At 37.3% G+C, this 14,409-nt stretch overlaps 1 protein-coding gene across 1 annotated transcript in view; it reads right to left on the bottom strand.

The window, feature by feature from the left end:
- CFAP47 (cilia and flagella associated protein 47) overlaps nucleotides 1–14,409 on the bottom strand; it is a 543,896-nt gene that overhangs the window by 223,510 nt on the left and 305,977 nt on the right. The window contains exons 43-45 of the mRNA XM_042974584.1: nucleotides 8,317–8,428; nucleotides 7,330–7,556; nucleotides 580–754 (exon numbers count right to left, since the gene is read on the bottom strand). Of these exons, the coding sequence (XP_042830518.1) occupies nucleotides 580–754; nucleotides 7,330–7,556; nucleotides 8,317–8,428 (514 nt within the window). The remainder of the gene's footprint in view (nucleotides 1–579; nucleotides 755–7,329; nucleotides 7,557–8,316; nucleotides 8,429–14,409) is intronic.

Genomic DNA, 14,409 nt, shown 5'->3' with positions numbered 1-14,409 from the left:
TCTTATTGCTTGTATTTAATAATGTAAATTTATTAATAGTCTATTAAATCTGGGTTGGTCCTTCATAATTAGAATAACAGAATAAAAGGGGATCAGGAGACCAAGAGTAAGTATTCAACTACTAAAGGTCCTAGTCCAGATCAAAGATAAATTACTCATAAATAACACCTGTTCTCCTCTGATATGCCTTTGCCACCAATATCTCTCCTATTCTTAAAAGCTAACCTGAGCCTTGACTCCAGCACAACTGCTACAACCTAGTACACTGTCAAAGCAAGAGCTCACCTTTCTCAAAGTGTACTTACTATCTGTATCGGACAACCACTCCTTAACAAAGAGTAACAACAGGTCTACAAATTTCAGTATCAGCAATTTAGCACTTAAATTCAGTACATAACTTAGATTACTGTATTAGAGTATGTTGGTTATAATGCAAAATATTTAATAACATATATATACAATGAACCATCTCTTCAATTATATTATGAACATCCTATTAGTAGAGATAATCTCTAAATTTTAGTCTTTCACAGCTCCTGGGACAGAACAAAATATTGCAGTCCCCATGGTACTGATTACCTGTTTTATTTGCAGGTTGAATTCCTTGAGGCTGAGTCAATTTAGTTTGAGTTTCCGGAATCTGAGGAATGTAGATTTTCTTGGGGATATCAAAATATTCTGGAAGGCTCAGTTCTGCCGTGTATGAAATGGACTTAGGCTTCTTCAACTTTGAGGTAGTAAAGAGAGCACAAGTCTGCAAATAAACAATCACTGGAATGTAATTCTCTTAGCCTTTACCTCCAAAACACACACAAAAAAGCATTTTATACTTAGACCCCTTATTTGTGAAAAAAATCCACCAACGGATTAATTAGTTCATTTAGTTCATTTCTTTAGACACAGTATTATTTAAATGGTGGAAGAGAACACTAACATGTTTTATACAATCAATGGAATCATCCTTTATTAAGACATGCTCAATGCCCCTTGCTGTAATCCTTTCCGTATTGAATTCGTTGCTACAGGGAAAAACCAATTCCACTGGTGAATGGCATTGAAAAAGTACTTTCTTCCTTGAGTTGATCCCTGTGCTGCTTAAAATCTAACCCATCAGTTCTAGTTCTTATGAGAACTACAGTTAGGGGTGCCTGGGTGACTCAGTTGGTTGAGGGTCTGACTCTTGATTCTGGCTCATGGTTGTGAGATCCTGACCCCTGTTGGGCTCCCTGGGTGTGGGGCCTGCTTGGGGTTCTCCCTCTCCCATTCCTTCTGCCCCTCCCCTGCTCATTCTCTCTCTCTCTCTCTCTCTCTCTCAAGAAAAAAAAAAGAAAGAAAAAAAAACATGATCCCCTCTCTTTTGCTAATGACAATTTTGTAAGTATATGTGCATGTACATATACATATATGTATATTAGGTCCTGCCCCTCCATAGACACCCAAACCTACCTTTTTTTCTTTCTCCCTCTCCCATTCCAAACATACATTTTACACAGGTTTGATATTTTTAGTCCCTTCAGCCACTACTTATATAATGGGGGTGACAACAACTCACCATCATGCATATGATCCTCAAAACACAATCTAGTTCAATACTGTCCTTCCTAAAATGGAACACTGAAGAGAAAGCTGGCTCTCTAGGTGTGAACCAAGCAATGCAAAGCACAGAGGTAGGTGATCATTTATTTTTATTTGGATGCTCTACTGCTAACATAGCACAACCCAATGGTTAGACCAAGCACACTTAAAGGCAGAGTAACCTGCATTTATAACCCAACTCTAAATAAGTTTGGTCAGGCTATAACCAAAGCCACAAAGCCTTCATTTGTAAAATATGGGCAATAAAAGTACACACTGCCTATCCCTGGTGTGAATATTTAAAATGAAAACAAAATCCAGGTCCTTGGAACATATTTTGAGTACTTAGTAAATGTTCGCTATTAGTAGCATCACTGTCATCATCATTATCATGATCCTGGTCAGAGTATCATTACTCAACAAAAATAAATGTTAGTGCCATCAGCAATCTTCTTCATTCACCGGGTTTGTTATCTATAAACTCCACAGGAATTTTTTTTTTCTACAAAGTAACATTTTTCAACTACTTTATTTTGGAAACTAAAATCACGTCAATTAAAAAACAAATTAATTCATTTACATTTATCATTGTTGGTGTTTGGTTCATTTTTCGAGTCACTGTGAACAAATTATCTATTCACATCAGCAATTAGCTCTTTAATCTAAATGTATATCATCTGCCTTCTATATCTTTAAGTCATTGAGTCATGGTATATTAACATAGACTCTCTTCTTGGCCAAACTCTAGTCAGAGTCCTCCAAGCCCTTTACTCAGTAGGCCTCAACCTTGGCCTACAATAACTGCAGATTTTCAGTACAAATGATTTTTTTCTGCCTATCCCCTTCCCTCCCACATGTGCGTGCACACACACACACACGTAGACTTGAACAAGCACTGACATAGTTTCTAACAATTCAAGGCCATACATAACCCTTGGATGATCCCACTTCCCCTTAAACTGCCTACCTCGGGCACCTGGGTGGCTCAGTTGGTTAAGCGTCCGACTTCGGCTCAGGTCATGATCTCACGGTCCGTGAGTTCGAGCCCCGCATTGGGCTCTGTGCTGACAGCTCAGAGCCTGGAGCCCGCTTCAGATTCTGTGTCTCCCTCTCTCTCTGACCCTCCCCTGTTCATGCTCTGTCTCTCTCTGTCTCAAAAATAAATAAACATTAAAAAAATAAAATTAAAAAAAAAAACACTGCCTACCTGAAGGAGCTCAATGCTGCCACCAGAATATACTGTTTGTTCCAGTCAAAACCTGGTGATAGGTAGATACACCCCGAACCTCCTCTTAGAACAGTTACTTTAAAAAGCTTGCTATTATAAATCCTTTATTCCTCCTCCACCCATTGCACTGTCTCCATTTTTCTCTCTCCTTTTTGAGATAAGTTTTCCACCACCTAGAACTGTCTTTTCAAGGTCCTCAGAATCAAGGAAACAGTAATCACAGCCAGGTAGGTACCTCATTCTAATTTGTACCACTGTCTCCAGTTATAAAGATCCTAGAAGTTCATTTCTCCTGCAGATAAGCATCAATGAACAAATCCAGATCACAGTGACCAACCCCCTCCCACTTATAAATGTCCACTTCCCTGACTCTGCTCATTATTATTAAGTTCCCAGCTTCCTTCGTTAGTTTCTCACCCTCCCTTTAAAACTCTCAGTTTCTTCTGTGCAAATTTAAGTTCAGTTCATGCTGGATCCTTCTCCCTGTTTCAACAGTTAAAGAATAAAGTCTCTCCTTACTGCTGTAACTAGTATCTAGCTTTGTTTATCTTTGACAGTATCAATAGGATTACTTCATGATTATAGTGCACTTAAATTATACAAATACAAAAACCATTGCCTTTACCTTTCTGAATTCTCACCAAGCAGATCTTTTAGATTTCCTTTTTTTTTTAAATGCTTATTTATTTTGAGACAGAGGGAGAGAAACAGAAAGAGAGAGAGAGCACACAAGCGGGGAAGGGGCAGAGAGAGAGAGAGAGAGAGAGAGAGAGAGAGAGAAAGAGAGAGAGAGAGAGAGAAAGAATTCCAAGCAGGCTCCACAGAGCCTGACATGGGGCTCAATCCCATGAAGCATGAGATCATGACCTGAACTGAAATCAAGAGTCAGACACTCAACTGACTGAGCCACCTAGGCACCCAGATTTCCTTTTTTAAACATATTATTAAATTCTAAATTTCAATGATTTTTTCTACCATTTATCCCAGGGTATATGGCATGGCTTTTAAAACATGAACTTGAGAAAATACAAGGAAACTACCCTGTAAGTTTTCTTTCCAGTGTCTCTGAATATATCATTAGAGTTGATTTAGTAATGACCAATAGAATATGAATTCAATAAACGAATGCTAAGTGGTGAAGTGGCAGAAATTCATGGTCCTGACAAAAGATCCTGTCTCTCACAGTATATAAAGTAGATATATCAATTTGCTATTACTCTATAAATATTTCAAAAATTCAAATTCCACATGGTTCTATACAAAAAAAAAATTAGATATGCCACTTTTCTTTGGTAGAAAAGGAATTACATTTATTCAATTAGATTTAGTTCTAAACAGATTTATACCAAGATTGATTTTAGATTTTGTTATGCGGTTATTTTATGCTATAACAGCGCATTCTAGACTTTTATTTCATTAGCCAATTTCATTGACTAATGAAGTGAATATATCATTTGGACACTATACAGGGGAAGGAAAAGAGTAATGGACTGGGGGTAAAAACATGGGTTCATTTCTATTCCGTCACAAATCAGTGGTGTGACCTTAGGTTACCATCTTACTACTTCAGATGCTTGGTTTGCAGGTCTGTAAGAGGTTGGACTATGTGTCTCTGAGTGTCTTGATTCCTTTTCTCAGCTTTAAAATACAACGTCTCTACCATGATCTGGGCTGTAATTGCCATCCTGTCGGTGAGGGCAACATAAGTCTTTTTTTGTTTTGTTTTTTGTTTATGCCTCAGTCATTTCTTTTTTTGTATTACAAGAGGAACTCTACCTCCTTTATGTTTCTCCATGGGGTCACTGAAATAATTTGCAAAGTGCACATAAAAGCATGTTGGAAAAAAGGTGTGAAACACTATATAAGGAGAGAGTCTTTTTAAAATTAATCTTGTTTACTGTTCCGCTGTAAAAATTATTAGCATTATTATGGTTCAAGAGTGCACTGATAATTGCACTTGAAAAGAACCCTTTATGATTAGATGTGGATGAACAGAATAAGATGCATCTGTGAGTTCCGATTTGCTGCAGCTGGTTTTCTTAAACTGGCACATTCAACCCTTCTCTACTTATTTTGTGCATCTGGTAAGTTTTGGCTGAAATCAAAGATGTGTGATATTCACAGAATTCAAAGAAAATAGTAATCTTCAGGTAAAAAAAAAAAACTTTTAATTTTTAAATTTAGAGGCTATTTAAAACATTTCAATTTTAATTTTAAAAAAGGCAAGGGTTTTTCATAAATTATCATTATGTTGTTGTTATTTCCAGCAACCAATTGGGAGACGTACACACACACAGATGCCTATCCTGCAAATGTGGTAAGTAGACAAGGGTAAGTACACAAGATGGCTCGGACTGTGAAAAATCAGTCTATGAGGCAACCTGGATAGATATGAAAACCTCAGGTTTAAAACGTTATTTGTTTGTTCAAGCACATATTCAATTCAATTCAACAATGGCAGAGCACGTCTCATGCACACGACAATTAGGGGTAAATAAAAACACATCATAACGATTTTTAGATTTCTAGGACTCCACAATCCTAGAGAAACAGGTAAATATAAAAATATATACTATACAAAACATAATTTGATAAATACAATAATAAACACAAAACGTCTGGATTACAGAGATGACTAAAAGAAGAGGGAGAAAAATAGAAACTATATACATGCATAAATAATAGAAAGGGGATCCACCGACAAAATCCATCTCCCTCCAGCATTTCTCATTTAAATAAAATGTTTTGTTAAGAGGTAAGAATGCTGAAAATAAATTTAAAAGGAAAGAGAGAGTGAGAGAACACACTGTGATAGGGTTAAAATTTGAAATGGCCACATATCAAGCATTTCTGTTGTAATACTGTACTGCAAGTTGAACAAAACCTTCCCAAATTCACTGCTCTTTCACAGAAGTAAGCATGTTGGTATGAGCTAAATAGAGCCAACAGCTTCGTGAATGGAGTCCGTAAATGGGTCAGTCCAGAGGGTGTGAGAACCTCAGGCCTTGATATTTTTGAGCTAATCAGAACTTAAAAGTTCAGGTCAACCCTAAAATACCATCAGTAAATGTTGGAGATCTGTGCTTATGCCGTACTGATTCTAGCATTCTGACAAATAAAAAAAGAAATCCTACAACGCCAAGTATTTTGTTGTAATATATGCAAATGAAGGTAATTCTCAAGCAAGGATGAAAACATTTACCATTTATTCCTTCACTGATGGAAGATTTAGTGACTACCTTTGGCACAGCACACTTTTTGAGGCACTGATGATATGAGAGTTAACTAAACAAATGTCTTTGCACAAATTCCCTTGCTGGAGATAGACAATGAGTAAACAAATAAATATATTACTGTCAGGTGATAAATGCTATCTATAGAGAAAACTGAAGGAAGTGTGGTATTTGGAAAGTGCCTGGTCGATGTAAGCAATACTTTTTAAAAAATACAAAATAATTTTTTAAAAAATACAAGCATAATCTCATAATACAAGCATAATTCTAGCAGGCCTGAAGTAATTGAGGGAAGTAGCCTGTAATGTCTAGGGAAAATAAACCTCAGAAGTGCAGGGGGCATGGGGAGCATGCCTTGGACATTTGAACATCAGCAAGGAGGCCTATGCTGAGGGAGTGACATGAATGAATGGGCTCCAGTAGAGGTGAGATCAGGGAAGAGGCGGGACTGTCCGGGAGGGTCTTGAGGACCATGCTAAGGATGTTGGGTATTATTCTGAATGAGTTGGAGAGCCAACAGAGGAATGGGTGCAGCAGAACAATGTGACCGGGTTTACATTTTAAAGAATCGCTTTGTTGCCTCTGTGGAGGTTCGACTGTACCGAACTCCATTTATAAATAGAGTTCAAGATATAATAACAGATTCCACAGTAACAGTAATAATAACAAGAACAACAATGCCATACATAGAGCACTTTATATAATAGGTAATGTGGTAAGCATTTTACGTGATTATCTCACTTAGCTTCTGTCAATTACCACTATCTTCAGATTAAAAGTACAAAAATTGAAGATTGATGATTTTTAAGGAATCAGCCCACAGTTACACAGGTAGACAGTGTCAGAGTCTGGATTCTCAGCCTGGTAGTCTGACCGCAGGGATGACCCTCTCTGGATGCACAGAATATCCTGGACAACTTGCAGAACATGTTTCTCCCCACCCTGCCTTCCCTTACTTTAAGTTCTTCAGGGCATTCTAATGTGTAGTCAGAACAAAGGACAACTGGGAATGAAGCGATTACACCGCAATGCCTAAAATTACTAGTATGCGAAGTCACCAGTAATCTAGTTATTACTATTAAAATTAGCACTCATGCTAACATTAATAGAACGCTTTGTTTCAGATTTATTTAATGTGGTAAAAAAAAAAAAAAAAAAAAAAAAAAAAGCTACCGAGCCATCCTTCTGGGGAAAACCAGCATTCATCATTTCTCTATGTCAAAATGTTATGATTAACAACTCTGTATATTTTTAAAAGGAGAAAAAAGTGCATCATCTGTCCTCCATTCTCACCTCAATCTTCGTCAGCCCCAGGAGGGCGATGGCCACGCGAACACTACTGCTCTCCAGAGTGCCTGTGATCAACCGTCGCTCATACTCTATATCCGACATCTGCTGCTGTGCTGCAAAAGCCAAGGCCTTCTCCTTGGCTTCATTAGTCAGTGGCAACTTAAGGTCCACATCCAAGACCTGACGGAGCTCACATTTCAAATACAGAACAGGATTGTCCTTACTTAACACTAGGGGAAGCAAAAACATGTAAGGCTTCAATGATCACTTATGCTCTTGACCATGCTATTCAGGATGGACTTGGAAGGCTGGAAATATAAAACTGCAGGTGTGACCTTCATTAGTTAATGAAGAGTAGAGTAACACAGGTAACTCATTTTGAGTAGTCCTAATTCAGTAATTCAAGAGTAAGTCTTCAGGAATCAAAGATATTTTGCTGGTATCTCTAAAAAGAATGCTCAAAAGAACTCAAAGGGTTCTTTCATAGAAATACCAGCATGTTCAAACATGAAGCGATCATTGTGCTATCAGTGATTAGAAGCTAAGGGAAGTAGAAATAAATGTAAAGACATCTGTCAGAGACTGGCAAAAACTGTCTTTTTCTTCCACTAACAACCTTACGCTTTAGAATGGAGGGTACAAATTCAGGGTGCAAGTTCAGGTAATATATTACAATATATACAATTTGGGAGTACAGTGATTTCCAAACTATTCAGGAAACTGAAAATTTGGTGAGTAAATACTTCGAATGCCAAATTTCAATATTTATCCAAAGAATGAAAAAATAAGGATTTAAAAAAAATCACCACTGACATTCATTGTTAAACTGGTGCTCTATTCCATGGATGTTGACATAATAAAGTTAAAAGGGATCCTTTTAAAACCTAATTATTTCTGGAAAAACTTGCTAGGAGTATGCTTGGATGACTATATGAGGAACAGTCCCATCCCTTGACATTTTAAATGAAATAAAACACACGTATACTCTACCTTCCTCTGGAGAACTGCTGTAGCCAAGTGGAGTTGAGGAATCCGTTGGGTGGAAGTTGGAAGGCAATGGGATCGTACCTTTTCCTTCCACAACATAAATTAATTCTCCAATCTAAAATACAACCACACAGTGATATTAAATTCCAAAAGCTCAGAAAAAATTAGGAAACATCTTTCTGCTGTGAGAAAAATCTGTATACTATAAAAACATCCATGCATTGTGCATTGCTAAGCAACGTAAGCCCTAAATGAGGGGCGAGAGGTAAGGCTTAAATATTAGTCTTCCCACAGTGTGGGGGAAACTTTGTACGCACCCAGAGCGGAGAGGAGGATTAAGAAGGCACCAGGATAGCACTGACAGCAGTTGATCTTTGTAGCTGTGAATATCCTTGGCAGACTGCTAGCTTAAATCACATAAACAACCAAGGAAGAAAGAAATATTTTTTTTCCTTCATTCTGTAATTTATTGTTGGAGGGGAGTGATATCACTTCTGCAGGATGTCTGAGTCCCCAAGTGTCTATATTTTAAAGTGCAAGCTTTCAAAATGAGCGTATGAGGGTCTGCAGACCTTTTAGAGTAATTAGGCAAGAAATGCAGAAGACTAAACAGAGAGAGTGAAAATAAAAGTGGGGTCAGTGCAGGGGCAGCAACATAATATAAGCAACTATCAGTAAAGACGGACAGGCTTGGTTTCAACTCTGGTACTGTCACTTACTAGCTACTAAGCCTCAGGCAAGTTTGCCACATCTCTGACTTTCAGTCTCGGCCTCTGTGAAATGGGATGATTAAAAAGAAAAAAAAAAAACCAGTACATTTTAGAAATCTAGAGATTAAAAGAAAAGGAAGAGGAGACAGGGAGTCTCAAGAGACATCATACAATCCCAGTGGATGAATATTATTTAGATCTTGATTCTGAAGGGAAGCAGAAAATGTCACGCCAGAATGTGTTGCTTTGGTATATTGATAGTTTTGAGTTGTAGGCACTTGAAAGATATCAAATGCAAGGAGAGGCTTTCTTTGAACTCGCCTTATCTGCATAAAGACAGATCCTCCAAAAGAAATTCAAGTATCATAAATTCCCTTCCTAAGAGTTTCATCAACCAAGGATTAACTCTTATCAGAAGAAGAGACTAGAAGTTGACACTGTACAGTGACAACCTGTCACAAAGTATCATGTCTCCCATCTATTCTTCTAAGGGCCCATTCATCTTTCCTAAAAATCATTTACTCCCCTCTAAGTGGCCAACATCCCTTCTCCCCTTTCCCTATTTAGATGGTATTTAAGCCTGAATTCTAAGCCACCTTGAGGGGTCATTCATTTTTCCTTGGGTATCTCTCATGAATACAGGAGGTATACATGTTAATGTCTATTTTTTTTCTTGTTAATCTATCTTTTATTACAAGAGTCTCAGGCAATAATTCAGAAGGGCGGAAGAAAAATTATTTTTCCTCCCCTACAGTTCAAACAAAGACAAAGAAAGTGACAGAAAAAATGTACAATCATGAGACAATCAGGGAAATAGGAACAATGCCTTGTGGTTGGATGTTAAGAAACAAATTTACAATATATTTAGTAATAATGGTATCATGGTTATGTCAAAAAACCGAAATCTTTTTGTTATAGAGACACTTTCTGAATTATTTGTGAATAAAATTATGTGATAATTGGGATTTGAGTCATTATAACAATGTAACGTGTTAGGTCCTGCACTGTTGAAGATGAGAGAAAGGTACAGGGGGATTTATTGCAGTTTTATTTCTACAATTGTATTTTATATTTTCCATAATAAAGGCTTTAAAAAAATGCTTACATCTTAAGAAATAGAATGATAGTAAAGATGTGGTAAGGACTCAATGAGGTAACACATATCAGGAATCTAACCCTTTGAGATCACTCTAAATGGAAAGGGACCATTCTTTGAGGGCATAGCTTCCCAAACTTTCATGACATATAAATCACCTGTGAAAATGCAGGTCTGACTCTAGAGATCTGGAGTGGGGTCGAGACCTGACAGGATCAATGAAAATGAGCACTGGCAAATTTAGGGCTAAGCCATACAATGCAGAACCTTCTACCAGAATGGCCTTACAACAGACATGCAACTAACTATGAAGAAAGCAAAAGAGAACAAACTTAGCTTCCAAGCTGGGACTTGTCACTGGTCCGAACTGCCCTACAATCTTAAAACAATATTAACTGTATGTCTGAGAGACTACTCCAGAGAGAGCGTACATAAATGATATAAAAGAAAACTGATCACATAATAAAAATACATATTCCAAAATAATGTAAATATCCTAGATAACAAGAGAAATGGCAAACACTGAAAGTGAATCTGGAAACAATGTAAGAATAAACCATTTCTGGTTGTGAGGTCAATTTATTTACAGCTTCATTATTCTTCCCCAATTGGGATTTGTTTATAATAAATTAACTATCATTTACTTTCATGTGATAATGTTCCATAGAATTTTATTAATTATGACCCATAATTATCTTCACTTCATGCTGAAAAAAGAAATATGGAAAACTTTGAATGTTTTAAATTGTTTAGCATTTAAATCCATGCACTCCTGGTAATAAACAGTACATTATATGAAATTTTCATAGAGTAATATTTCCTAAGCAACCTTGTACTTTGCAAATATAAATCTAACCTAGCCATCTGAAATGGGTTTTCTGTGTATGCATGTTTTATTCCAAATACAAGTGAGTGGTCAATACTACTGATGAAATTTTCAATGATAATTCAAGTACAAAGGTTCAATAGCGACCAGAAAAAACAATATATTCAGTTTTCACTTTTATTTTACTTTTTTCTCATTTTTATCTAAAAAAATCAGTTGTTCTACCCAAAATATAGTATTCATAAGAAATTAGACTCGGTGAGTATAAAGTTATCAGAATTACATGTTTTCTTAAATGTGTGCCTGAATGAAACCTGGTCTCTAGCTGCAGAAAATAACTACCAACTCATGGGTGTTGATCCAAAAGGAGCAAAGTACTATTTGCTAGAATATTTCCCTTAAATAGAAATGACAGGGGCACCTGGGTGGCTCAGTCGGTTGAGCATCCGACTTCGGCTCAGGTCATGATCTCATGGTTCAAGGGTTCAAGTCCGGCTTCAGGCTCTGAGCTGTCAGCACAGAGCCTGAAGCCTGTTTCAGATTCTGTGTCTCCTCTGTCTCTACCCTTTCCCAATTCGCGTTCTGTCTCTCTCTCTCTCTCTCTCAAAAATAAACATTAAAGAAAAAAATGATAAAAAGCCTCCTAGCCATGAAATATCAGTAACTAAAACTCCATTCAATTCCATTTAATGCCACATCTTATTCAGACGATACATTATCATTTCTCAAAAACTATTTTGTCTAACTTGTTCACTTTCAGTGTTCTTTTTTATTAAAAAGTAACTTAATATAATTGAAAATAATGCCTGTGTCAGAAAATTGTTCAGGAAAATCAACTGCGGTATCGTCTAATTATTTCACTCTACTCTTCTGGCAATAAAATCAGACCAGGAAAGGAATACCAATGCAATAAACAACTCCTTTAAAGTGGAGAAGCCCTTTACATTCCAAGCCTGGAGGCTGTGACAAGGGAAATGAAATGATCTGACACATAACAGACACGTATCAATGTGAGCTATTCTAGGAGTCTATTAAATTTCCTTTCTGCCCTTAATTTCATATTTTACAGTCAGGATGTTTACTTAGACTTTTATTATATTTTCCAGAAGGATGCCAAAGCCCATTGTCCACTGTGAGAAACCCTCACAAAAGACATTTTGTTCTTCTTGTGTATCTAGTTAAATTGTAGTCCTCAAATAACACAGTTGCATGCAAATTTACAAGACCAGCTGTTAATGACCTAGAAATGAGGAACACAAACAATGAATTGGCAGAAAAGTTTTAATCCCAGCTCTGCTACTAATTAGCTGGGTAACCTTGGACATGTCATGGATGCCCTCCAGACCCAAACAACCTTAATCTTTAGAGAAAAAATAAAAAGCATTTTATACAGAAAACCCCCATGTTGTTTCACAGGTCTTAAAATTCTACTTATTCTCTAATCTTGGGCCTAGATTTTGCTAGGTTTTATAATTTGTTTGAACTGACTGAACAATGTTATATTATTTTGACGACTAAACAGGCACGTGAGAGCTAAGTTAAAACTCTAAAATGTTAGATTCATACACTAGAGAACATTTATCATTGTAGGTGGCTCTTTGACATTACCATAATTATAATGTGAAACTGACCAGTAAGAATAATCACTGTTCTTTTAAAATACTATTCTTCATAGAATGATTGTTCTAAGAGACTCAGTAAGGGTGAAAAGAAAATGTATAAAGAGATCTGTATGCTTGCACTAAAAAGCACAACTTTCTTAACACAATTTCAACACAGTCTTAATTGCGTGCTTGAGCGATTATTTCCGACATTTTGAGAAAGCAACATATATTTACACGGCACAAGATATGAATTATTTAATAAAAATATATGGTATATTGTACAAAAACATCTTGCCAAATAATAGGAAGCTGGGCTTAGACTCTAGAAGTTATGGAGGCAATGGGATTGACAATCACTCTTTGTCTTTATCACTGTCTTTCTCAGAATAGTTTCTATTGCTGTTCATTTATTTGCTATCAATTGTTCTGTAAGTAAATGAAAATTTGCTTCCCTTCAACTGTGAACATCATGCAAACTGTCATTAAGATTAATCTTTTTTAATATTAAAAAATTTTTTTAATTTTATTTTAGAGAGAGAGAGAGAGTGTGTGTGTGTGTGTGTGTGTGTGTGTGTGTGTGTGTGAGAGAGAGAGAGAGAGTGGGGTCTCAAGAGAGGCAGAGGGGGGGCGAGAGAGAGAAAGAAAGTGAGAGAGAATCCTAAGCAGGCTCCAGGCCCAGCCCAGAGCCTGACATGGGGCTCAATCCCATGACCCTGGGAACATGACCTGAGACAAAACCAAGATTTGGACACTCAACCCCGGGGACCCCAATATTGATCTTGATATCATCACCTTTGCAGTTCTTTCTTGTCCCCTTGCTCCTTCCCCCAAATCCAACATCATCACCTCTTCTTTCACCATTGCTTTTTCACATCCTTCTGTCTTTATTGCTAGTATGCAAAAAGCAGAAGGCAAGAGAGAACAGAGATATGTGGAGTGGTGTCATAGATTACAAGAGTCTCTGAACCAGTCCCTTGATCTCCAGTCTCTTTCTCCAACTCTTAATCTACTCTTTGTTTTCGCTCCAGAGATGCTTTCTAAAACAAAGATGAAATCAGGTCATGCCTCTGCTCATTACCTTCCTGCTTTCAATAACAGTGATTGTAACAATATAATTAAGTTATTCAACTAAAATTTCACTATCTTCCTCATTTTCTTCTCATGTTTTTCTTGAAAAACGCTGCAGGATTGGGGTGTCTGGGTGGCTCAGTCCGTTAAGTGTCTGACTTTGGCTTGGGTCATGATTTCATGGTTTGTGAGTTTGAGTCCCACGTGCTGACAGTGTAGAGCCTGGAGCCTGCTTCGGATTCTGAGTCTCCCTCTCTTCGCTCCTCTCCAGCTCATGCTTGTGCTCTCTCTCTCTCTCTCTCAAAAATAAATAAACATTAAAAAATTAAAAAAAAAAGACAAAGGTTGCAGGGCTAATTGCAGGATGATGGTCTCACAGAAAGGAGGATGGGTCAAGTGGGAGAAGGCTTTGCAGCATGGAGGGGGCTCAAACTACGTGTAGTTTTGTGAACACTTACCACAATGATCTAGAGTTTAAAGTTCACTTAACCTGCCTCCAAATTGTCAGCAGGCATCATAAGATTACTAAATGTTTCATAGTGTTTATGGCCCAGATGGGATTTCAATTTCTCTCTGCTTCCCTGGTAAAAAACTCAGGGGTATGGGGAGGAGTGTAGTTAGCAAAACAACAGCAACAACAAAAAATGCAGTTGTAGGGGCATCTGGGTGGCTCAGCTGGTTAAGTGGCCGACTCTTGATTTTGGCTCAGGTCATGAATTCCTGGTTTGTGGGTTCGAGCCCCGCATTGGGCTCTGTGCTGACAGCATAGAGCCTGCTTGGGATTTTCTCCAC

Source organism: Panthera tigris, chromosome X (genome assembly GCF_018350195.1).
Source record: "Panthera tigris isolate Pti1 chromosome X, P.tigris_Pti1_mat1.1, whole genome shotgun sequence".
Lineage (NCBI taxonomy): Eukaryota > Metazoa > Chordata > Mammalia > Carnivora > Felidae > Panthera > Panthera tigris.
The sequence above is the reverse complement of the archived record's forward strand: the minus strand, read 5'-3'. Positions and strand labels throughout refer to the sequence as shown.